General features: G+C 34.5%; 1 protein-coding gene across 3 annotated transcripts in view; it reads left to right on the top strand.

Annotated features, from left to right (window-relative positions):
* Positions 1–24,253, top strand: part of FNBP1L (formin binding protein 1 like) — a 122,589-nt gene that overhangs the window by 66,724 nt on the left and 31,612 nt on the right. For all 3 annotated transcript variants that reach the window (XM_079150554.1, XM_079150552.1, XM_079150553.1), the window contains exons 3-5: positions 9,966–10,019; positions 11,261–11,408; positions 12,099–12,161. In XM_079150554.1, coding sequence (XP_079006680.1) covers positions 9,966–10,019; positions 11,261–11,408; positions 12,099–12,161 — 265 coding nt within the window. The remainder of the gene's footprint in view (positions 1–9,965; positions 10,020–11,260; positions 11,409–12,098; positions 12,162–24,253) is intronic.

Here is a 24,253-nt window from a genome sequence, read left to right on the forward strand (position 1 = left end):
TTCTCCTCTTTAATGGGAAAAATTCTTTTGGTTAACTCCCTGTGTTTTTGCTACTGCAGAGGTTAATTTCATAGATAGTAGGACAAAAGTGCTGCTTAGTTAGGCAGTTTTTTCCTGTTATGTAATAATTATATTTAGGATGTTAAACATTGCATTTTAAATAAATTGCAAGACTTAAAAATTTCAGTTTTTGGTGTGCCTGAGATTGTTTTCTTCTTTTATTCTCCAGTTCTTGTATTTTTGATGGCTTTGGTTTCACTTTTAACTTTTGATATTGATTAACTTTTGGAATTGGTATAAGGGTGGGACTAAATAGAAAATAAAGTACATAACCACATTTAGAGATAGTTGATCATGTCCATTTTGATTGATGATATATGATGACTTCCAATCACTTTTTTGGTTTACATGATATAGACAACAGAAATCAGTCATTATTATTATTGCTGTTTTTGCAGTGCCAAGAATTGAACTTAGGCCCTTGTACATGCAACCACTGAGCTATGTACAGTCTCATTTGTGATTTTAGAATACCTTTCTTTGTAGCATTGGATTTTATGGAACCTTTTTCATTCCTGTCAGTCTACTTGTCACACTACTGAGCCTGCCCAAGTACATATCTGGATCAGGTGATTTGTTACCTAAGTAAATTTTACCTCGTAACTCTAGAATATAATCTCTCCACTAAAATATAAACTTCACAAAGAGTAGGGATTTTTGTTGGTTTTGTTCTCTCCTTATTTGTAGTTCCTAGAACAGTGATTGGCACAGAGCAGGCATTTTCCTGGCATTAACACTTAATACAGTACTTAGTGTATCAGCACTATTCTGAGCACTTTACACCTATTAACACATTTCATTTTCCTAAAAACCCAATGAGGTTTCAGTTTATTTTATAGACTAGGAAACTGAGGTGTACAGAGAGGTTAACAGAGAGCTAGCCACATTCAAATGTGGCTGCTGTGTCTGAGCTCTTAGTATTGCATTGTATTGGCTCAGCATAGAGAAAATAAATAGATTGGTGTTGAGAATTATTTTCTAACATCAATGCCTAGTATATCTGGATTGTTAAAGAATTTTGCTACAATTACCTAAAATCTACATAACATATTCTTTTCATCTAACCCAACTATTTAATGTAACTTATAACTATAACTATATAAATTGAACTGTATGCTTCACAAATTTAGATCTGGGTATTTTCCCATAGAATATGTAAAAAAGCACTAATAATTTAGAAGTCCTTCCTTTCAAGAAAAGTTTTTCTCATTAGTTAAGGTTCTTAAAAATAAAACAAAACAGAAAAAACACCTTTCAAGAAACCCTACTTATTTTTATTTTCTTATTGAGGGATAGGTTATACATACTTGGGTTTTTAGACTTCATTTAAACATTTTTTTTAATTTGTGGAGTTAAGACACATACTTTTTATTTTCAAAACCTGTTAGTAGAGTTAGAGATAGCATAATGTTACTTTAGTTCCTTCTAATTTTTGCATTTAATATTCTCCTTAACTGTTAGCTATTTTGCTCTTGATGATTTATCACATAATTACTTTTTCTTAGTATGTTTGAATAGGGCTTCATGTAGTTATCATAGATATGTTTTAGCTGTTGTTTTTTTAAAAATGTTTGTTTTTTGATCATTGACTTCTGTTCCTATTATACTTTTTGTGTACCATGAAGCTCCAGTTAATCTCATTTTATTGTTATGCCTAAAAAGATGACTGTCTTCTTGCCTATAATTGCCCAGGAGACTACTAACCTAAATTTGCAACAGTTGGGTTGAGTGTGTCATTTTTGTTTTACATATGGTGGTGTCTCATCTGATCTTCACAAGTGTTTGATGATTTGTGTTATCATTGTATTTCTAACACCTGAAGAGTCCATGCCTTGTCATAGGCATTCATTGGTACATTTTTTTGTGGAATAATTCATGAACTTTACCATTTTACTAATAAACTCAGACTCATGTATCTTGACAAAAATCACCAAGCATATTCCTGATTAATTTAAAATGGTATTTTTAAGATTCAATGATCTAAGCAGAACCTAACATGTAAAACAGGAAGCTCATAATAAAGAATATAACTGTGCACACCTATAATCCAAGCTATTTGAAGTCTGAGGCAGGAATATTGTAAGTTCAAGTCCAGCCTGGAAAAGTTAGTGAAATCTAGTCTAAGAAAAATTTTTTTGAAGGACTGGGGATGTAGCTTGGTGTTAGAGCTACTTGCTTAGCATTCATGAGACCCTGGGATCAAGTCCTAGTACTACAAAGTAAAGGGTGGGGGGAGAAGGAAAGGAAGTAAAAAAAGGAAGGAAGAAGCTGGGCATGGTGGTATAGGCCTGTAACCCAAGAGGCTCAGGAGACTGAGGCAGGAGGATTGCAAGTTCTTCTGCTAAAGTGTTATATGTGCTAAAGCAATTTATCAGACCCTGTCTCAAAATAAAAAGGGACTTGGGGTGTGGTTCTGTGGTAGAGGCCTCCTGGATTTAGACCCCACTGCAAGGGGATGGAGCGTGGGAGGAGAGAAAAGAAATTCAAAACTGTTGTTTGAATATTCTAATAGTGAACTTTTCAGTAAAGAGGATTTAAAGGCCAAAATCAGGTAAAATATTTGTTTTAATGTCCCCATATATATTAATAGGCAAATCAGATTTAGCTACTCATTAATTTTGTTTTATGCAAGTATTTTTTAATGTTGGAGTATGAAGGTATTTATATAGTTCTCTTATGAACCTACCATTTATAAGGAAAAATAAGTTATCAAGTTGCTGAACAAAATTTCTCTGAAAAATATAATAATTCTTTTGGTTGTTGTTGTTACCAGGGATTGAATCCAAGTGTGCTTAACCACTGAACCACATCCTCAACCTTTTTTATTTTATTATTTTGAGACAGAGTCTCACTACATTGGCTTAGGGCCTCACTAAGTTTCTGAGTCTGTTTTTGAACTTATGATCCTCCTGCCTTAGCCTCTCAAACCACTGAGATTGAAAACTAAGATACTTAAGCGTGTGGTGACAATCTTCTTTCTCAGTCTAAATTGATATATTTTCTTTCATTCCTACCTTTAATATACCTGAAAAATATTCTAAAAGATCTGCAGTTTCCTAAAAACCACACTCTTTTGCCCATTATGTGCTAAATAGTATTGAATTGGGTACTGCATTCTTTAAGTGTAGACTGTGGAGCTGACTATACACCCATAGCCCACATTCAAGGTATTTTATGCGCACTGGACTGTGGACATGCTGAAGATAAGGCAGAACTAGGTACTTGCAAATAAAAAATGAGAATAATTAATTTGTGTACTTTACATCTGTTAAAGCTTATTTGATTTTCTTTCCTTAAGTCTTTCATGCATGAATGTTTAAGTCCTTTTATTTCTTCTAATTGTCTGTCTGTTCAGCATCTGCCACTGGAAGAGGTATAAAAACTGAGAATGAAGCATGTCCCTTTTTTTTATGTATAAATTCTTAAATACATAAGAATTTGTTATATGTGTAGTAATTTATAGGGACATGACTGTTTTTCAGTTTGTTTTAAAAATTGTGACAAAATATAACATTTAAAATTTACTATTATTTCAAGTGAATAATTCAGTGAAATTAAACACATTCCCATTGTTATGCAGGTATCACCTTAATCCATTTTCATAACTCTTCTCATCTTTCAAAATGGAAATTCTCCTCCCATTAAATAATAAATTCCCATTCCTATCTCCCTTAAACCCGTGACAATCACCATTTTACTTTGTGTGAATTTGACTACTCTAAAATGGCTTGTAGAAGTGGAACCATACAGTATTTGTGTTTTCATGATTGGTTTATTTCACTTAGTATAATATCCTCAATTATGTATGTTTTATTATTCTATGTTAACATTATCCATGTTGTAGCATTTTCTTCTTTTTAAGGCTGAATAATATTCCATTGTTTGTTATATTATATTTTATTTATCCAAACAAAGGGTCATCTGTTGATGAACCTTTGGGTTGTTTTCACCTTTTAGTTATTGTTAATAATGCTTCTGTGAACTAAGGTGTATAGATATCTCTTTAAGATCCTACTTTCAATTTTTGGAGTATATACCCAGAAGTAGAGTTGTGGGGTCATACACTAATTCTATGTTTAATTGTTTTAGAAATTGCTATATTGATTTTGATAGCAGTTGTACCATTTTACATTACCACCAACTGTGTACAAGAGTACCAATATTTTCACATCCTTGCCAACATTTGTTATCTTCTATTGTTTTCATAGTAGCTATCCTGATGGATGTGAAGTGATAAATTTATTATGGTTCTGATTTGCATTACCCTAGTGATTAGTGATTTTGAGCATGTTTTTATATGCATATTGGCCATGAGCATACCTTTGGAGAAATATCTATACAAGTCCTTTGCCCTTTTTTGGTGTGTGTGGGGGTCCCAGAGATTGAACTCAGGGGAATTTAAACACTGAGCCACATTCTCAGCCCTATTTTGTATTTTATTTAGAGACAGGGTCTCACTGAGTTGCTTAGTGCCTTGCTGTTGCTGAGGCTGGCTTTGAACTCATGATCCTCCTGCTTCATCCTCCCATGCTGCTGGGATTACAGGTGTGCATCATTGTGCCCAACTCTTTGCCCATTTTTCAATTGGGTTGTTGTTGAGTTTTAGAAGTTCTTTATATCTAGATTTTAACCTCTTGTCAAATTTGTAATTTGCCAGTCCATATGTTACCATTTTTTCCATTCCATATGTTACCTTTCACTCTATTAATTGTGTTCTTTGCACAGTGAATTTTATTGTAGTCCATTTTGTCTTTCTTTTTGTTGCCTGTTTTTTTGTGTCATATCTAGTAAATCATAGTCAAATTCAATGTCATAAAACTTTCCCCCATGTTATTTTGTAAGAGTTTTAGTTTAGGTCGCCGATGCAGTTAGAATAATTACATACAGTTTAAGGTGAGGGTCTAGCTTTATTCTTTTTCATGTGGAGTTTTTTTTATGTTTAATTTTCAACTTTATGAGAGAAGATTCTTGCCTATAATTAAGTGGGGACCCCAGTTGGATCTAGTTTTAGACTTTAAATTTATTGGCCAAAAAATATACTGGTTTATTTTTTTGATATCTTTTACTGTTTTTTATTTCATATTGAATTAAAGAAGTGGTTGAAAACAGTCAAGCTGTTATAGGCTTAGGCTACAGTGAAGTCACAGAGAGAGAAAAAAAAAAAAACAAACAAAAAAACCATTTCCGAAACACAGGTCAGAACCTTTCAGCCTATATTGTACTAATAACTTCCAAATCTCAGGGAATTTACAAAACTAAAAGCTTATTTCTCACTCATGTAGTCTGCTCCGAGTCCAAGTGACCATCCATGTGGTAACTCAGGAATACAACCTTTCCATTTTTTCATCTCCAGACCTTCACAGCTGCTTCAGCAGAGAATGAGGGAACCAGAGGGTTCCCATTAAATAGAATTGACCATGTGGTCCTGCCTAACTGTGAAGCTGAAAAATGTGTGAAATAACATGTTTTGTTTTGTTTTATGAAATATGTCTGCCACAGCTGTTACAAAAGGAAGAAGGGAAGTGATGTAGATAAGTAAAACAAATGTCCACTGCAGCCTGGAAGTTTTTTAAAATGTTTAAAATGTTGATATACATACATACTGTCAAAGTTTGAAACTGCTCATTCTTTGAAATGTTATTTGCCAAAGATTGACTTATTTTCACTTAAAGGAATTTGTGAATTCATGGTTAAGAACCATTGACTTTAAAAGTAATTTCTAGAAACCAATACATTTATAGGCTGGAGACTATAGGATGATTCTAAGTTAATCAGTAATTGCTAGGTTCTATGGATATGGATATTTTTTATAATTTGTTATCTCTTTGATGAAGCAAGGGTCTTCTTATTTCTATACTGGGGATTGAACCCAGGGCCTTGCCTAGTAGGCATGCACTCTACTACTGAGCTACATCCCTAACCCCCGCTTAAAACTTCTTTTTTAAAAAAGAAATCCTTTGTCTTCAATGAAGGTTTCTCTTAGGGTTTCTGAGTTATCTATCTTAGTGCTTGGCAATCTTTCCTTCCTTCCTTCCTTCCTTCCTCCCTCCCTCCCTCCCTCCCTCCCTCCCTCCCTCCCCATACAATAAGTATTTTCGTCTTTCTGGGCTGTGTGTCATAATTACTGAACTCTGTTGTCCTTAAGCTCTGATACTACATGAATGAGTGTGGTTTGTTCCAGTAAAATTTTATTTACGAACATAGGTAGTGGGCCATGGTGTGTTCATTTCTCTAGTTGCTCATACTTATTGATCTCTCAGTTCTTCTTCCTCCCCTGTTAGATGTGTGTTCCTAGATTATCTTTAGCCACCTTTTTGCTTTGTACTTCTTGAATAGCCTCATTCACATTCATTATGTTAACTGTCTGAGGTTTTGGAATCAGATTTGAGGTTGGTTTTGATTTGGCCTCTTACTAGTTGTGTGATCAAGGGCAAATTAATGTGTCCTAAACCCTGTAAAGCAGAGCTAATAATACCTGCTCAGGATTGTTGTAGACATAATATGCAAAGTGGTCAAGTGTGGTGGTGCATGCTTGTAATCCTGGTGAGTTGGGAGGCTGAGTCAGCAAAATTACAAGTTTGAGGCCAGCCTCTGCAACTTAAGAACCCTATCTCTAAATAAACAAATAAATTTAAAAAAAGAGGAAGGATCTTGGGATGTAACTCAGGGGTAGAGTGTCACTACCTCCACTACCTAAAAAAAAAAAAAAAAAAAAAAAAAAAAAAGGTTGAGGAGGGAGATGTATAGTGTTTAGTATAAAGATTGAGAAATAATAGATGGTAGCTCTTGTTTTTATTGTCTTCATGGATGTTGTCTTTCACATTTGGATCTTGAACCCAGATATTTATTCAGAGTTCCAGTTTTTACACCATTTCTGTTTTGGTCAATTTTATTTAAAAGTTTTATAGTGTCAGTGAGAAGCATTCAACTGCAAGTAACAGGCTTCTCACATAACAAAAAGTTTGGAAGTAGAGGGTTCTACAGAGCTTCATGACAGGACATTTTCATGAATCCCTTGATTGTCTCCCTCTTTGTTATGAGATATTGCAGTAGCTTTAAGTGTCTCATCCTCATGCAGTTGTATCAAAGGAATAAAAAAGTGAAAAGAAGAAGAAACTTCTCCTTGTGTAATGGTTTCCCTTTTTATTATAAAAACTATCCTTTTAAAAAAGTTGACTAGGTAGGAAATAGAATCTATAGGACCTCAACACCTTAAGGTGGGAGAAACTTGAGAAAGTATAGGATGATTGTCACATTTTGGGCTTAAATGTCTATACTCTAGATGGATGGTGGTTCCATTAATGTGAGATAATAATAAGTTTTGTAAAGCAAGATAAATTCCATTTTAGACTTACTGAATTTAAGGCCCGTGGCAGATGGACCGTCTACCCAATAGTCATTTCTCCTTCTATAGCAGCTGTATTTCATATATAATATAATTTACCCTTTAAGAGTATACAATTCAAGTTTTTAAAGTATATTCATATAGTTATGCAGTCACCACCACTGTTTAATTTTAGAACATTTTAATCATCCCCAAAAGAAACCTGGTATCTTTTAGCAGTCATTTCCTCTTTCTCCAGGAATGGGCAACCACTAATCTATTTCCCTGTGGATTTGCCTATTATAATTATCTCGTATTCATCATTTCCTCCTCATCTTCCCTTTTGAGTTCCCATTTAAAAAGGACTGTAGCTTATACACAATTACTAATTTCCCTTTTAGTTAACCTAATAATTGAAATAATACATAGTAGCTTTGCTGATGTTTGGGTGAATTATTCATCCACAGTAGTGATTTTTGGGTGTTTTAGGTAACCATAATTAAGAACCACTGGTTAGGAATATTTAGTTAGAATTCCTTAATATGATTTAGAAGGACCTTTGCTTTGTTCTCCTCATCTATCTTTCTAACCTCACTGTTTGTCGTTCTCTGGCTTATATTTGATGTTCCAGCAATATTAAACCTACTGCTAGTTCTTCGTAAATGTCATATTTGCTTGTTTGTTTTTTTCCTTATTTCCTTGCCTTTGCTTATTAGATTTTCTCTGCTTAGAATTCCCCTAGCGGCGATGGGGTTGTGGCTCAATGGTATGGTGCTTGCCTGGCATGTATGAGGCACTCACTGGGTTCGATTCTCAGCACCATATATAAATAAATCAATCAAATAAAGGTCCATTGATAACTAAAAAAATATCAAAAAAAGAAAGAAAAAAAAGAATTCCCCCAGTGTTTTCTAGTTCCCCAATTCTTGTTCATCTCTTTATTCAGGGAATAAGAAATTTTAATTTTCCATCTCTGGGGAAGCCCCTCTGCACATCCCTCTATTGTCCTTTTCCACATGATGCTATTTATATAAATGTTTGTGTATGTTTATTTAATTTCTCTGGGCCAGTGATCTCTGAACTTTTTATTGCTTATGTGTGAAAGATGAGCATGTACCTATACAGTTAATCATAAATTATATACATGTACTAATGGAAGAATCTGTTAAATATTAACAAAGCTTTTGAAAAAAAAAATACTTGCAAGTCCTCATAACTGTCATCCTGTATCTTACTTTACAACTAAGATGGCTATGGGTTTCTTGATGGAAGGAGCTCAGTATATGTTGATCTGAACTCACTGTCTTCTTTTTTTTTTTTTACCTACCCCTCTTTGGGTGTAGGTCTTCCTTTTCTATCATAGGACCTTTATCATTGCCCTTATCACACTGTATATTGTAATTATTGGTATAAATCTGTTTTCTTTCATGAGTATCTCTTAAGCATTGGTACACTGATTTCTGATGTGCCTAGTAGATTGCATAGTACCAATTGTGGAATGAATAAACTGAATTGAATAAGTGGGATGAAGTGATACAAATCTGAAAATAATTAAGACAGTGATAAATTTGAGAAACGGTAGGGCCATTTATTTTTTAAAGTGCTTTAGGTTTAAAGCAGTGCATCTCAAATTCTTAGCAACGATTGACCAGTTTCTTTTTAGTTCCCAATCTATTTGTGTACTTAGGCTTATATAAAATACAATAAGAATTAAATACTAGGAAAGTGACATAAAAAGAGACATACAAAATACAGGCCCTGACTTTTTATTATTATTAGATTCAGCAGGCAAAAAATTACTCTTCAGAGAATCTGTGTACCCTCAATGACTCATGTACCATACTTTGAGGCATAAAGCACTGTAGTAAATACCTTATCTCATTTAATTCTCATAAATCTATGACGTAGATAACTATTGACAATGTTTTTAGGAAAGTAGGGCACAGAGAAATTAAATAAATTGCCCAAGATCATATATACACTATGGTAAATAGCCAGGATTCAAATCCATATAGTCCGTCTATCTGGAGAGTCCATGTACTAGTCTGCTGCTGATTTCATAAAGATGAAGTAAGGTAGCATTTTAGTTCTAAGAATGTTGAGAACAGATATAGATGCAAGAGATAGTTACAAGTCACAATCTAATGAATTCATTTGCCAATTAAGGGGTGATTTTCATATAAAAGTAAGAGTTATGGAGGAAGAATCAACATCTGCTTACATTTTACCTTAGTGTTTCAATTGCTGATTTGCAAAACAAAAGAGTGACAAATAATATTTCTTTGAAATGTGTCTTTGTGCCACTACTCAGTTGTACTACTGAATACTTTTTCTTATGCTGTTATTTGATAACAATCAAATTGTTACTATTATATAAAATAAATAAACTGTTTTTCTACAGTTATCAGTATTATAAGAACAAAATGTAAGTAAGATTGTATATTATGTTTGATAGTAGATGGTGATTTTACTTTTTTAATTGGTTTTGTCATGAAATTTTTAATGAAATTTGGAAAGTTCTAAAGTATTTTAATTTCAACAACTGTTTGTGTATACATTTAAAAAAATCTTATTCTTATAGGAATCTGGTTAAGAAGTACTGTCCCAAACGGTCATCCAAAGATGAAGAGCCAAGGTAAATTATATACTAGTTAATTAACTGCACATTTAAATTAAAAACAAAACAAAAACAAAAACAAAAAAACCACGTTTTCACTAAAATATGCTGTTTTTTTATGAAGTTATTTTTAAAGTTTGTTTTAATAAGAAAATCAGTGTTTATGAAAGCAGAAACTACTGCTGTTTATCTTATAAATACTTTAGTGGGCTTGATCAGCAGTTTTCTAGAATAGTTGGAGAGGATTTCCAGGTAAACTGTAAACTAGGGCTCCACTTGAATCAAAAGAGAGAGTCCCACCCACCCCAATACATTATTTTGTAGCTGTCAGCTTTTAGATGATCTTTTACAGATAGTAATACATTTTGGCTTGTTGGTTTAAAGGTATAAGGAAAGAGATGAGATTTTCAGGGTAATTTTTGAACTCTGAAAAGGCTAGGAATTACTTGGAGCTTTTTGCCAGCCTTAAACAGGAATATATGGATGGCTACAAAATGCGGAAACAAAAAGATAGGAACTTAACAAACAACTTTGTGTCAAGTTGTCGCACTCATTAGGATTCTCAAGTTTGCTATTAGTAGAGCCCTATCTGAACTGTCATCTTTAAGCCATAAGAGAGTATTCCTTCCTGTGTTTAAATTAGATGTATACATTTTAATAGTGGTTCTCTTTGTCTCTCTCCTTCCCTTCACACACATTCTTACCCTTATTTTTGACCCTTCTACCCCTCTTTGATGCCAACCATAATGGCTCTTCACTTCCATTCAGGATGTGGGCAGGCATAAGGCAGCTGTATCCAGAGCTGCTAGCAAAGTTGTTCTGTAGATCAGCCATCGAGATGCATTTGAGTGGTATGATTGGCAGGTTCTGTCCTCGAGAGCAAGTGCATCATCTCTGCAACAGGTTCAGCTGCCAAGCCTAGGAATCCAACCAAGTTCATTCCCAAGCTCAGGCCAGTCAGTTGGCAACCTAAGAGATTCCACTATGCCAAAAGAGTCTGCAGGTAGTATTCTTATTGTTTTTCAATTCCAAATATCCCTTTATTTATAACTTAAAGGCTACTTGAAGATATACAAACCTTGTACAATTTGGGCTTAATGCAGGATTCATCCCATATGGAGTTAATTTTAGAACTAGTATTTTCATTTTAGGTTGAGTGTGTTAAAATTTGTCAAGTGTTAGGCTCAATTCATACCTTACAAAAACATTTGTAGTGCAAGTTAAAAATATATTCACCACTTTTAATATGTTTTTGCCAGGTTTACCTCGTGCATAGCCTTTTTTAACATCCTTAATGAGTTAAATGACTATGCAGGACAGCGAGAGGTAGTAGCAGAAGAAATGGCGCACAGAGTTTATGGTGAATTAATGAGATATGCTCACGATCTGAAAACTGAAAGAAAGATGGTAACTATTTTTATCCAATTATAATAGTTTATGAAATATTTTCACAGAAATACTTTGTTTTTCGAAAAACCTGTTTTCAGCACAAACTGATTTTCTATTAAATTTCTTGTAGCTAAAAATTATTGCAAGTTATTCTTGCTAATTTGTGATCCTTTTGGAGTTAAGATTAAAATTTGGCGTATGATAGCCCATGGACCAAATCTAGCCTACTATTTTTGTTTTCTAGTTTGTATAAACTAAGAATGGTTTTTGTATCTTTAGATGGTTGATAAAGAATTAGAATAAATATTTTATAGCATGTGAAAATTTTATCGAATTTAAGTTTCAACATTTATAAAATTTTATTGGAATAGACTAACATTCATAGTCAATACCAATTGTCTCTGGCCACATTAGTATTATATTGGTAGAGTTGAATATTTGTAGGGGAGACCCTGAGGCTTGCAAACCTAAAATATTGTCTGACCTTTTATAGAAAACTTTTGTTAATTCCTATTGAAGACAATCATAGTATTCTATAAAGTGTATTTTAAGAGAATTTTTCCTGAGTCTTGATAAAATTATGTAATTAATACCTTGGGGGAAAAATAAAGTGAAAAGCCTTTTGGGGATAATAGAATTTATTTAGTGCTTAAATGTAATCATTTTTGTTTGTTTTGTTTGTTTTTTGGTGGTATTTATAATCTTTAGCATCTCCAAGAAGGACGAAAAGCTCAACAATACCTTGACATGTGCTGGAAACAGATGGATAATGTGAGTTTCAATGTTTTAATTATTATAGTTTTGTAGACTAGATTACCCTGAAGTCTGTTATGCTTTACGTCTATTTGAGTTTAATATTTCTCATTGCATTACTCATAATTTGATAGTTGTTTTGTTGAATAATAGCCAGTAAAATATAAGAGGATGTGAGATCATTTTGTCTCCTCCCCCCATGTGATTCTATACTTGTATAAACTAACGTTAATATCATTGTAAATATTTAGGGAGATTCTTTTGGACTTTGTGTATTTATTATAAAATATGAATAAAGGATAGAATAAGTAGAGAAATAGTGATATGTCTTGGAAGACCATTTGACTGAGACTGAGGGAATGAAGACTCTGGTTCTACCTTTTCTTAGCACTTGATTCTCTTGACTTATTTTTATCATGAAAAATGGAGTGAACTAGATTATATAAGTTTTTCTTCCAGCTCAGTGATTCTGTAATTCTATAAATGCTCTTACTATTGGGCTGCTGGTAAGTAACCATTACATTTTGGTATAAAAATACTTAAAACGCAAAATTATGAAAGCATAATAATTTAGAGTTTTCCCAAGGTACTCACTAGTGTGGTTTTTTTTTAAGGTTTCTGATATACAGTAATTTGAAAAATAAAATGTCTACATGAAACACTGTAGCACAATATTAAATAATGTTTTATAGCATATTTTATTTGACCCTTCAAGTTATCAAGCAGCTCACTCTTTACCAGCATATTTTTTGATGAATAAATGAATTTCCTTGAGAATTATGCTGAAGGAAGTTCATCATGTTAAGTTAATCTGTTTAGTCTGTGGTTGTTAGCAAAAGGACTTCAAGATGGAGATTTTAAAAATTCATGTATATATTTGTGCTATCTTCTGTTTTTCTTTCCTTTTATGGTTTTTTTGGTTTGTTTTGTAGTGCTATAGACTGGACCCAGCGCCTCATACTTATTTGCAAGCACATTACCACTGAGCTATATCCCCAACCCCTTTCTTTTGCTTTTAAAAACACACATTCAAAGCTTAGATTAAGTTTCTACCATGTAACTGTCACAGATTAAAAAATTCTATCAACAGTGCTATTTGAGAATTCTTAGGTATAATTATAGTCTGTTTTCATTTTCTTCCTGATTTCTTTCAGCAAGACTTTTAGGGAGTGTTTTCATTGATTAAATTTTGAATGCCTTCACTAGCATCCTTAGTGTAGCTGCTACCTAATGAATATACGTGTATGTATAATAGACTCCTACACTCAGTGGATATTGGATCCTTTAAAAAGTGGTGTTAGCATAAATCATTGTTGATAATATTTGCTGACTTGCCTTTAAGCAAAAGTTACAGAGGTCCTAAGTATGAAAGAAGCATAAAAAACACTTCAAGGCGTTAGCAATACTGCAAAAGTGATTTCAACCCTCCTCATGTTTATTACACATATCCATTACATGTTCTGGGCTTTGGATGTGCAAAAGTGGATATGGCATGGTTCTTTCTTTTGTTTAGCCTTCAGTCCAGTAATGGAGATCGAGAAAATATAATTTGTTTAATACGTAGCTACAAGTATAGTATGTTCTGTTTCCTAGTTCTGGATCTTCCTGTTTAGTCAAGAAAATGAAAGTGTAGAATTTTTAACCTATTTGAAATAATTGAGAGATATGAAGAGCTGGGGGAAATAGGTTGAATAGTATTGAAAATTGAGGGAAAAAAATTAAAAGGTAATTAATTATTAACCCTGGGAAAAGCAAAATAGACAATACTGGAATTTAAGAAGAGGGCAGAAGAGAGTAGGATATCTTGAAGGAATAAGGTTAGAGATTAAGAAAATAAAGTGTCACAGTTGCCAAGTCCATCATTTCAGGTGGCTTCCAATAAGAGAGAATAAATGTTTATGAGAACAACTCAGAAATGGAGTAGTTCCAGAGTTGGTCAGTAGTTCATATTGTCACCAAGGCTGCGTGTCCTCTCTCTGCACTTTGCCATCTTCCACATTGGCTCTTTCTTTCCTTTATTTATTTATTTATTTATTTAAAAAAATTTTTTTTAATACCTTTATCTTATTTTTATGTGGATCAAACCCAGGGCCTCATGCACGCTAGGCAAGCATGCTAACACTGAGCCACAACCCCTGCCTGGCTCTTTTCTTCAGCCATGTTCCTTTATGGTCAAAAGTTAGTTTAAGCAGCCAAATACCATACTCTCTTTGGAGGTGCCCATGAGAAAGGGAACATTTGTTTTTCAATTGTTCCTTTTTGTCACAGAAATAAAACTTCTAGAAAACCCCCAGCACACTTCCTCTTGGGTAGGTGCCTTTGACAAGATTAATTTACATGCCCATGCCCTAGCAGTGGGGAGGCTGAGATAGAAGAACAGCTATTTTTGACCTCTATATTGGGATGTAGGTTCTGCCAGGATAGGGGAGTAGAAGTGAATGTTTTCAATCTGTCACGAAATGTAGTGAGCATTCTTTTCTGGAGTATTGTCCTATATAATGATACACTATTGTTGTACTAATGAATGTTTTGCTATTGTAAAAAAAAATTATTACATATATGTTTTCCTACAGATAAGGCACTTAATATTAAAAAACTGTATATAAATAGCCTCAGTTTCTACCAAAATTAGTAGCCCATAGTTACTCAATTCAAAAAAAAACTCTGAAATGAATTTCAGAGAATTAAATATGTAAATTTAATCAGTTTTCATAGGAAAGTGACATTATTTATTGTGCACAACCAGGTGTTTTTGTGTGCTTTGGATAAATTGTAGGTATATCATTTGGGGGTCTCATACTAATCAAAACACTAAGTAAGGACTACATTTAAAGAATTTTGTAAAAAATTTTGGAACACATTAATTGGATGTAAATTATGGGGTATGTTTGGTTCTAAGTATACGTCAAACTGAGCTGACTCAGAAAACCTTTTAGCTACAAATACCTAGATATAATAGTTATTTTTGAAAATTGTGTTGTAAGCTCTTAGGTACTTGAAAGAATGGGGAATCTTTGCCAGGTGCAGTGGCACACCACTGTAATCCCACTGACTTGGAAGACTGAGACAGGAAGATTACCAGTTTGAGGTCAGCCTTAGCAAGTTAGTGAGACCCTGTCTCAAAATAAAAAAGGATTGGAGATAGAGCTCAGTGGTAAGTACTTCCGCTTCTGGATTCAACACTAGTACTGCAAAATAAAGGTGGGGAGGGGATCTCTTAACTACTAGGAACATGGGTAACAAAGCCAGAGCAATAGGTATATGAGTTGAAACAGTGGCATTTGGAAAAATGGGGACAGGGATTTTGGGGTACAGTGGTTGATTAGACCTGGCACTTGCTAGGGTTTGGGTTTTAATACTTACAAAGGACAAAATTAGGTTTTAGCTCTGTATATTGTAGTGAGTTGAAACTGACACACTTAGTAAGTTTGTACCTTTGAAGGATTAGTGAAAAGGTGGTCTAAAATTATCTCTGCCCACCAGCCAAGGAAGATACCAGAAAAACTTATCTCTGAAGTTCAAAGGAGGGGAGGTATCCTGTAAGAAAATCTATATTTTTTTAGTCAGTTTTTTGTTAAATGGCAGTGTTGCCTTTTATGCCTGGTGCAATATATAAAATAGCACTTATTGCTTAAACTAAATGAACTTTCATTTTATGAACTTTTATAGAACATTTAGATAAGGCTCAGACAAACATTCAGTTTCAGATGTATACGTATTTCAAGTCACATATATTTAGGTTATTCATGAAAATAAGCATGGTCAAGATCTTAAGTCATCTGTTTCTCTGACAAAGAAAAATCTTAAAGCAGGGGACATTGCACTTTAATATTTTTAACTCTCAAGTCTTACACAAATTGACCCTCATCAGTGTGAGATTTTTTTTAACAGGCAGAAGATGGAGGGAAGGATATTTGCAAATCTGACTCATTGTACAATTTGAACAACTATCCCGAAGAGAATGACTTCCTCTTTCTTAAGGGGTTATTATTATTATTATTTTCCCTGGGGCAAGTTATTTCCTCCTAAACCAATCTTGGTTACATAACATGGATCACCAATCTTAGGGTCCCTTTGGCCTAAAGGCCTCACTCACTCCTAGGAGACCTCCAGCAGAGCAGGTTCTTGTTTGCTTTTCCTGGAAGGCACTTGCAAATGGAGGTGTTAATTTTGGGATCATTTTGTTATCTGTACATTTAATTTACACCATAAATTTTATTGCAGGAGAGGAATCAGACAGTATAGCCTATTTTAAAAACTGTGCATTAAATCTGTTTTTTCTTCCAGTTTGCACTCAAGGGTTATTGTTCTTGAACAACTCAGGTTACTGTTGTTTGACCAGTTTCCCTTATTATCACCATCATAGTGCCATCAATCTTAAGTGAGTTTTCTACTGTCAATTGTACCCAGAGACTCTCTTTATACCTGTGTATCTAGGGCAATTGTACCCAGAGACTCTCTCTTTATATACCTGTGTATCTAGGGCACTCTGGTTAATGAAGTTTGTCCTGATCAGAGATTGTTAGGAACCTCTCTCTAGAAATCAGCAGAGTCAAGATAGGTGCTTGAATGCATGGGAACTCAGGGAGGCCCTTGTATTTTAGCTCTGTGGGTAACAGGCAGGGCTGCACCCAGAAGTATCTCTTGGCCAAATAGGGCAGATCTTAAAAAGGGGAGACTGTTTTGTCCCCAGGTTATAATTTTTTTTATTAATTTTTTTTTTAAGTTTTACAGACTGCATTTTGATTCATTGTGCACAAATGGGGTACAACTTTTTTCATTTCTGTGGTTGTACACAATGTAGATTCACACCATTCATGTAATTATAAGTATACATAGGGTAATACTGTTTCGTTCTACTTTCCATCCCCCACCCCATTTTCCTCTCTACCATCCAAAGTTCCTTCATTCTTCTCTTCCCCCTGTGACCCCCCACCTCTTATATATCATCATCCACTTATCAGAGAAAACATTCGACCTTTGGTTTTTTGGGCTTGACCTATTTCACTTAGCATAATATTTTCCAACTTCATTCATTTACCAGCAAATGCCATAATCTTATACTTCTTTATGGCTGAGTAATATTCCATTATTTATATATACCACAGTTCTTTATCCATTCATCAATTGAGGGGCATCTTGATTGGTTCCACAATCTAGCTTTTGTGAATTGAGCTTCTATGAACATTGATGTGGCTGCATCACTGTAGTATGTTGATTTTAAGTCTTTTGGGTATAAACCTAGGAGTGGGATAGCTGTGTCAAATGGTGGTTCTATTCCAAGTTTTCTGAGGAATCTCCATACTGCTTTCCAGAGTGGATGCACCAGTTTGTACCTCCACCAGCAATGTACAAGTGTGCCTTTTTTCCCACAACCACACCAACACTTATTATTGCTTGTGTTCTTGATAATAGCCATTCTAATTGGAGTTAGATGAAATCTTAGGGTGGTTTTAATTTGCATTTCTCTAATTACTAGGGATGATGAACACTTCTTCATATATTTGTTGATCACCTGTATATCTTCTTCTGTGAAGTGCCTACCCAGTTCCTTAGCCCATTTACTGATTGGGTTCTTTGTATGTTTGGTGTAAAGTTTTTTAAGTTCTTTATAAACTTTGGAGATTAGTGCTTCGTCTGAAGTGTGGTGGAAAAAGATTTTCTCCCACTCTGTAGGTTCTCTTTTCAAATTATTGATTGTATCCTTTGCTGAGAAAAAACTTTTTAGTTTGAATCTATCCCATTTATTGATTCTTTTTTTTTTTTTTTTTTTGTGGTGCTGGGGATCGAACCCAGAGCCTTGTGCTTGCAAGGCAAGCACTCTACCAACCGAGCTATCTCCCCAGCCCCCATTTATTGATTCTTGCATTTATTTCTTGCGCTATGGGGATCTCATTAAGGAAGTCTGGTTCTACACCAACATGATGGAGATTTGGGTCTACTTTTTTCTTCTATTGGTGAACTTCGGTCTTGGTCCTAATTCCTAGATCCTTGATCCATTTTGAGTTGAGTTTTGTATGGGGTGAGAGATAGGGGTTTAATTTCATTTTACTGCATATGGATTTCCAGTTTTGCCAGTCCCATTTGTTGAAGAGGCTATCTTTTCTCCATTGTAAATTTTTGGCACCTTTGTCTAGTATGAGATAACTATACTTATGTGGGTATGTCTCTGTGTCTTCTATCCTGTACCATTCATCTACCTGTCTATTTTGGTGCCAATACCATGCTGCTTTTGTTACTATTGCTCTATAGTAGAGTTTAAGGTCTGGTATAGTGATACCTCCTGCATCACTCTTCCTTCTCAGGATTGCTTTGGCTATTCTGGGTCTTTTGTTCTTCCAGATGAATTTCATGATTGCTTTCTCTATTTCTATGAGAAATGGCATTGGGATTTTAATTGGAATTGCATTAAATCTGTATAGCACCTTAGAAGTATGGCCATTTTGATAATATTAATTCTTCCTATCCAAGAACATGGGAGATCTTTCCATCTTCTAAGGTCTTCTTCATTTTCTTTCTTTAATGTTATGTAGTTTTCATGGTAGACATCTTTCACCTCTTTGGTTAGATTGATTCCCAAGTATCGTATTTATTTATTTACCTATTTACTTATTTACTTACTTATTTATTTATTTATTTATTTATTTATTTTTTGAGGCTATTGTGAACAGAGTTGTTTTCCTCATTTCCCTTTCAGATGTTTCATCACTTATGAATAAAAATGTTTTAAATTTGTGCATCTTGATTTTATGTCCTGCTATATTGCTGAATTCATTTATGAGGTCTAGAAGTTTTCTGATGGAGTTTTTTGGATCCTCTAAATACAGAATCGTGTAATCAGCAAATAGTGACAGCTTGAGTTCCTCTTCCTATTTGTATCCCTTTAATTTCTTTGGTCTGCCTAATTACTCTGGCTAGTATTTCAAGGACAATGTTGAATAGAAGTGGTGAAAGAGGGCATCTCTATCTTATTCCGTTAAAAAGGAAATGCTTTCAGTTTTTCTTCATTAAGAATGATGTTGGCCGTGGGCTTAGCATGAATAGCCTTTACAATGTTGAGGTATGTTCCTACTATCCCTATTTTTCTAGTGTTTTGAGCATGAACCGGTGTTGCATTTTGTCAAACACTTTCTCTGCCTCAATTGAAATAATCATAACCTTAAGTCTATTGATGTGATTAATTACATTTATCGATTTCTGGATGTTGAACCAACCTTGCATTCCTGTGATGAACCCCATTTGATTGTGGTGCACTATCTTCTTAATATATTTTTGTATGCAATTTGCCAGGATTTTGTGAAGGATTTTTGCATCTATATTCATCAGAGATATTGGTCTAAAATTTCCTTTCCTTGATGTGTCTTTGTCTGGTTTGGGTAAGGGTTCCCTCCTTTCTAATTCATGGAATACTTTGAGGAGTATTGGAAAGAGTTCTTCCTTGAAGGTCTTGTAGAACTTGACTGAGAATCCATCTGGTCCTGGGCTTTTCTTGGTTGGTAGGCTTTTGATGGCTGCTTCTATTTCATTGCTTAATATTGATCTGTTTAAATTGTGTATGTCCAGGTTCAGTTTGGGAGGATCATTATGTCTCTAGAAATTTGTCGATGTCTTTGAGATTTTCTGTTTTGTTGGAGTACAGGTTTTCAAAGTAGTTTCTCACTATGCTATGTATTTGAGTGGTGTCTGTCAACATGTTTCCTTTTTCTTCATGAATTTTAGTAATTTGAGTCTTCTCTCTCCTTCTCTTTGTTAGTGTGGCTAAGGGTTTGTCTATTTTGTTTACTTTCTCAAAGAACCAACTTTTTGTTTTGTCAACTTTTTGAATTGTTTCTTTTGATTCAATTTCATTGATTTCAGCTCTGATTTTAATTATTTCCTGTATTCTACTACTTTTGGTGTTCTGTTCTTTTTCTAGGGTTTCGAGATGTAATGTTAGGTTATTTAGTTGTTGACTTTTTATTCTTTTCTTGAATGTGCTCCATGCAATGAATTTTCCTTAGTACTGTTTTCATAGTGTCCCAGAGATTTTGATATGTTGTATCCTCATTCTCATTTACCTCTAAGAATTTTTTTTTATCTCCTCCCTGATGTTTTCTGTTATTCATACTTCTTTCAATAGCATATTACTTTGTCTACAGGTGTTAGAGTAGTTCGTGTGTGTGTGTGTGTGTGTGTGTGTGTGTGTGTGTTTTCATTGATTTCTAATTTCAATCCGTTATGATCTGATAGAACACAAGGTAGTATCTGTTTTTTTGCATTTACTAAGGACTGCTTTGTGGCATAACATATGGTCTGTTTTAGAGAAGGTTCCATGTGCTGCTAGAAGAAAGTATATTCATTCCTTGATGGAATATTGTACATATGTCTAGTAAGTCTAAGTTATTGATTGTATTATTGAGTTCTAAGATTTCTTTGTTTAGTTTTTGTTTGGAAGATCTATCCAGTGGTGACAGTGGTGTGTTAAAGTCACCCAGAGTTATTGTGTTGTGGTCTATTTGATTCCTGGAATTGAGAAGGATTTGTTTGATGTGCATGGATGCACCATTGTTTGGGGCATAAATATGTATGATCATTATGTCTTCCAGATTTATGATTCCCTTAAGCAGTAGGAAATGTCCTTTATCCCTTCTGACTAACTTCCACTTGAAGTCCACTTTATCTGATATAAGGATGGAAACCCCTATTTTTTTACTAAGTCCTTGTGCATAGTAGGTTTTTTCCCATCCTTTCACCTTTAATCTGTGGGTGTCCTTATTTATGAGATGAGTCTCTAGAAGGCATCATATTTTTGGGTCTTTCTTTTTAATCCATTCTGCCAGTCTGTGTCTTTTGATTGATGAGTTTAGGCCATTAACATTCAGGGTTATTATTGAGATATGATTTGTATTCCCAGTCATTTGGGCTTATTTTTGGTTTTTAACTTGACTTGGTTTCTCCTTTGATTGGTTTTTGCTTTAAGGTAGCTCCTCCCTTTGCTGACCTACATTGTTGTTTTACATTTCCTCCTCACATGGAATATTTTGCTGAGAATGTCCTGTAGTGCAGGCTTTCTATTTGTAAATTCATTTAACTTTTGTTTATCATGGAAGGATTTTATTTCATCTTCAATTCTAAAGGTTAGTTTTGCTGGGTCTAGGATTCTTGATTGGCAACTGTGTTCTTTCAGAGCTTGAAATATGTTGTTCCAGGCCCTTCTAGCTTTTAGGCTCTGGGCTGAGAAATCTGCTGATATCCATATTGTTTTCCCCGTATATATAATCTGATGCTTTTCTCTCGAAGCCTTCAAAATCCTATCTTTATTTTGTTCGTTTCCCTTTTTCATTATAGTGTGCCTTGATGTGGATGTGTTGTGATTTTGTACATTTGGTGTTCTGTATGCCTCTTGTATTTGATTTTCCATTTCATTTGTTAGGCTTGGGAAATTTTCTGACGTTGTTTCCTTGAATAGGTTGTTCATTCCTTTGGTTTGTATCTCTGTGCCTTCCTCAATCCTGATAATTCTTAAATTTGGTCTTTTCATGATGTATAATAGTTCTTGAAGTTCCATTCATGATTTCTTATCATCTTCTCTGTCAACTTTATTTTCAAGATTAAATATTTTGTCTTCATTGTCTGAGGTTCTGTCTTCCAAGTGATCTAATCTATTGGTGATGCTTTCCATTGAGTTTATTTGGTTTATTGTTTCCTTCGTTTCAAGGATTTCTGTTTGGTTTTTTTTTTTTTTTTTTTTTGGAGAATCTCTCTTTGTTGAAATTATCTTTTGCTTCCCGCAGTTGCTCTTTCAACTGCTTATTGGAGTGATCTTTCATTGCCTGCATTTGCTCTCTTATCTCATTCTTTGCTTCATGAATCATTTTAATTATGTATAATCTGAAGTCCTTTTGTGACATTTCTTCTACCATGCTGTCTCTGGATTCTATTAATATAGAATCTAGGTTTGTTTGGATAATTCTCCTCCCCCCCCCCCTTTTTTATGTTGGTCAGGTATCTTCCCCTCTATCAGTGTAGATCTGAGGTAGTTCATTCCCCCGCCCCATAGGCTCATAGTGACTCTATGGATTTCCAAAACCTTTTCTTTAAGGGGGAGATCAATATTAGCAGTACCCAGTTCAGACAATATGCAGTCCTAAGCCAAATAGCCCCTATAAAGACATTAACAATATTGTCATAATAAACAGAGAAGATGTGTTCAATTATTATCTCCAGTATAACTAATAGATTTGCAATAAGGTCTGCAGTTTCTAATGGAGGACAAAGAGGATGGGGAGGGGTGTAGGATGTAACTGTTAATGGGGTAGGAAAAGAGTATATAGAAGTTCATAGAAAGAGTGAAAGTATAATCAAAAGAAGTTGGTTGTTAGCATCAGAAAAGGGAGAAAGAGACTGAGGAAACAGGTAAACAAGAGGAAAATAGAGCAAGAAAAGTAAAGAAATAAAACCAAAAATTTTCAAAAAGGGGAAAAAAAAAGAAAAACAAAACAAAAAAAAATCTACACTATAACAGTCATACAGTATTCAAACCTCCCAGTCTTCAGTAGCCTGATGCATGAGATCCAAGATGGCAAACTAGAGGGAGGCTGTGTTCCTTTGTTGCTCCATACCTGGGGTTTCAAGCGGAGGATATCTGCTTCTCAGTGAAGCAGTTATTTTGCTGCTTATCGATCCCCTGCTGTTTACCCCATTTGTCTACTGTGATCACCTGCACTGCCAGCATAAGGACTACCTTTTGAGTGCAGATTGTTTACTGACTGGCTCCTATAAGAAATTTAAACCCTTTGACCTTATAGTCACAAGATTTGGGATTCAAATTTGCACTATTCAGTGTTTTGTAAACCCCCAAACAAAACATTGACATCGTAAGGGTTCTACAAAGTAGGTTAGGGCAATACAAAATGGTGGGATTCCTTGCTTTCTTTTGAATACCTCAGAATACAGTTTAGCAAGGCATTTTTTTTCCAGGCAAGAAATTGGAAAAGACCTTCTCTGGGGAATCAACCAGCTAGAGGGGAAAAACTGAAACAAAAAAATTACTGATATTGATACTATGTTTTTTTCTAAGGAAAATACCTAGCTATTTTCCTTTTTTCCTAGGGAAAAACCACCTGTATAGAACTTTGAATTAGTTTTTTAAAAAGAAACATATAGCCCAAAATCCCCGGATAGTTAAAGGAAGTATCTAATGTGTGCATCAGAGACCCAAACTAATATATAGGAAAAGGACACCTTAGAAGAAACAAGTGACTATGAAAGGAAGTGAAAATTAAGATACTTAAAAACAGATAAGGAAGCAAACCGTGGTTATACATGCCTGTAATCCCAGTGACTCAGGAGGTTGAGGGAAGAGGATCCCAAGTTCCAGACCGGCCCAAGCAACTTAGCTTGATCCTGCACAAACAATAAAATGGACTGAGGATGTATGGAGCTCAGTGGCAAAGCACTCCTGAGTTCGATCTCCACTACTCGTACTGGGGATATAACTCAGTTGGTAGAGTGCTTGCCTTGCAAGCACAAGGCCCTGGGTTCAACCCCCAGCACTGCAAAAAAAAAAAAAAAAAAAAAAAAATCCACTACTCCCCACCCCACCCCAATAACATCCATGAAATAAAGACAAAGGTACTGTTAAAAAAGGAACTCATTAAAAACCACCACCACCACAACAACAACTTTATGATAGCAGAGATGAAAACCCTGGAAAGAACAACAAGGTAAGACTGAAGAAATCTCTCAGAAAGTAAAGCAAAATGATAGAGGTTTAAAATGTAAAAGAAAATGTAATACATTTAGAGGACTCATCTAGTAGGTTTATTTTTACATCCTAGTGGGGGGAAAACACAGAAAACGGGCAAAAATAAGTCAAGAAAATGTTCTCCAAATTGATAGACATGATTTTTAAGATGGAAAGATTTCCCAGGTGCCCAGCACAATGGGTCAGTGTCAAAACCTATCTATCTTCACAAAATTTCAGAACATAGAGGAGAAGGAAATCCCACCAACCATCAGAGAACACAAAACAAAATGAACATGTGTTATATAGGAACCAGAATGGGATCAGATAGTCATATAGGAAACCAGAAAATAGTGGAGTAGTTCTAAATTTCTGAAAGAAAACA

Source organism: Sciurus vulgaris (genome assembly GCF_902686455.1).
Source record: "Sciurus vulgaris genome assembly, chromosome: 1".
NCBI classification, from domain to species: domain Eukaryota; kingdom Metazoa; phylum Chordata; class Mammalia; order Rodentia; family Sciuridae; genus Sciurus; species Sciurus vulgaris.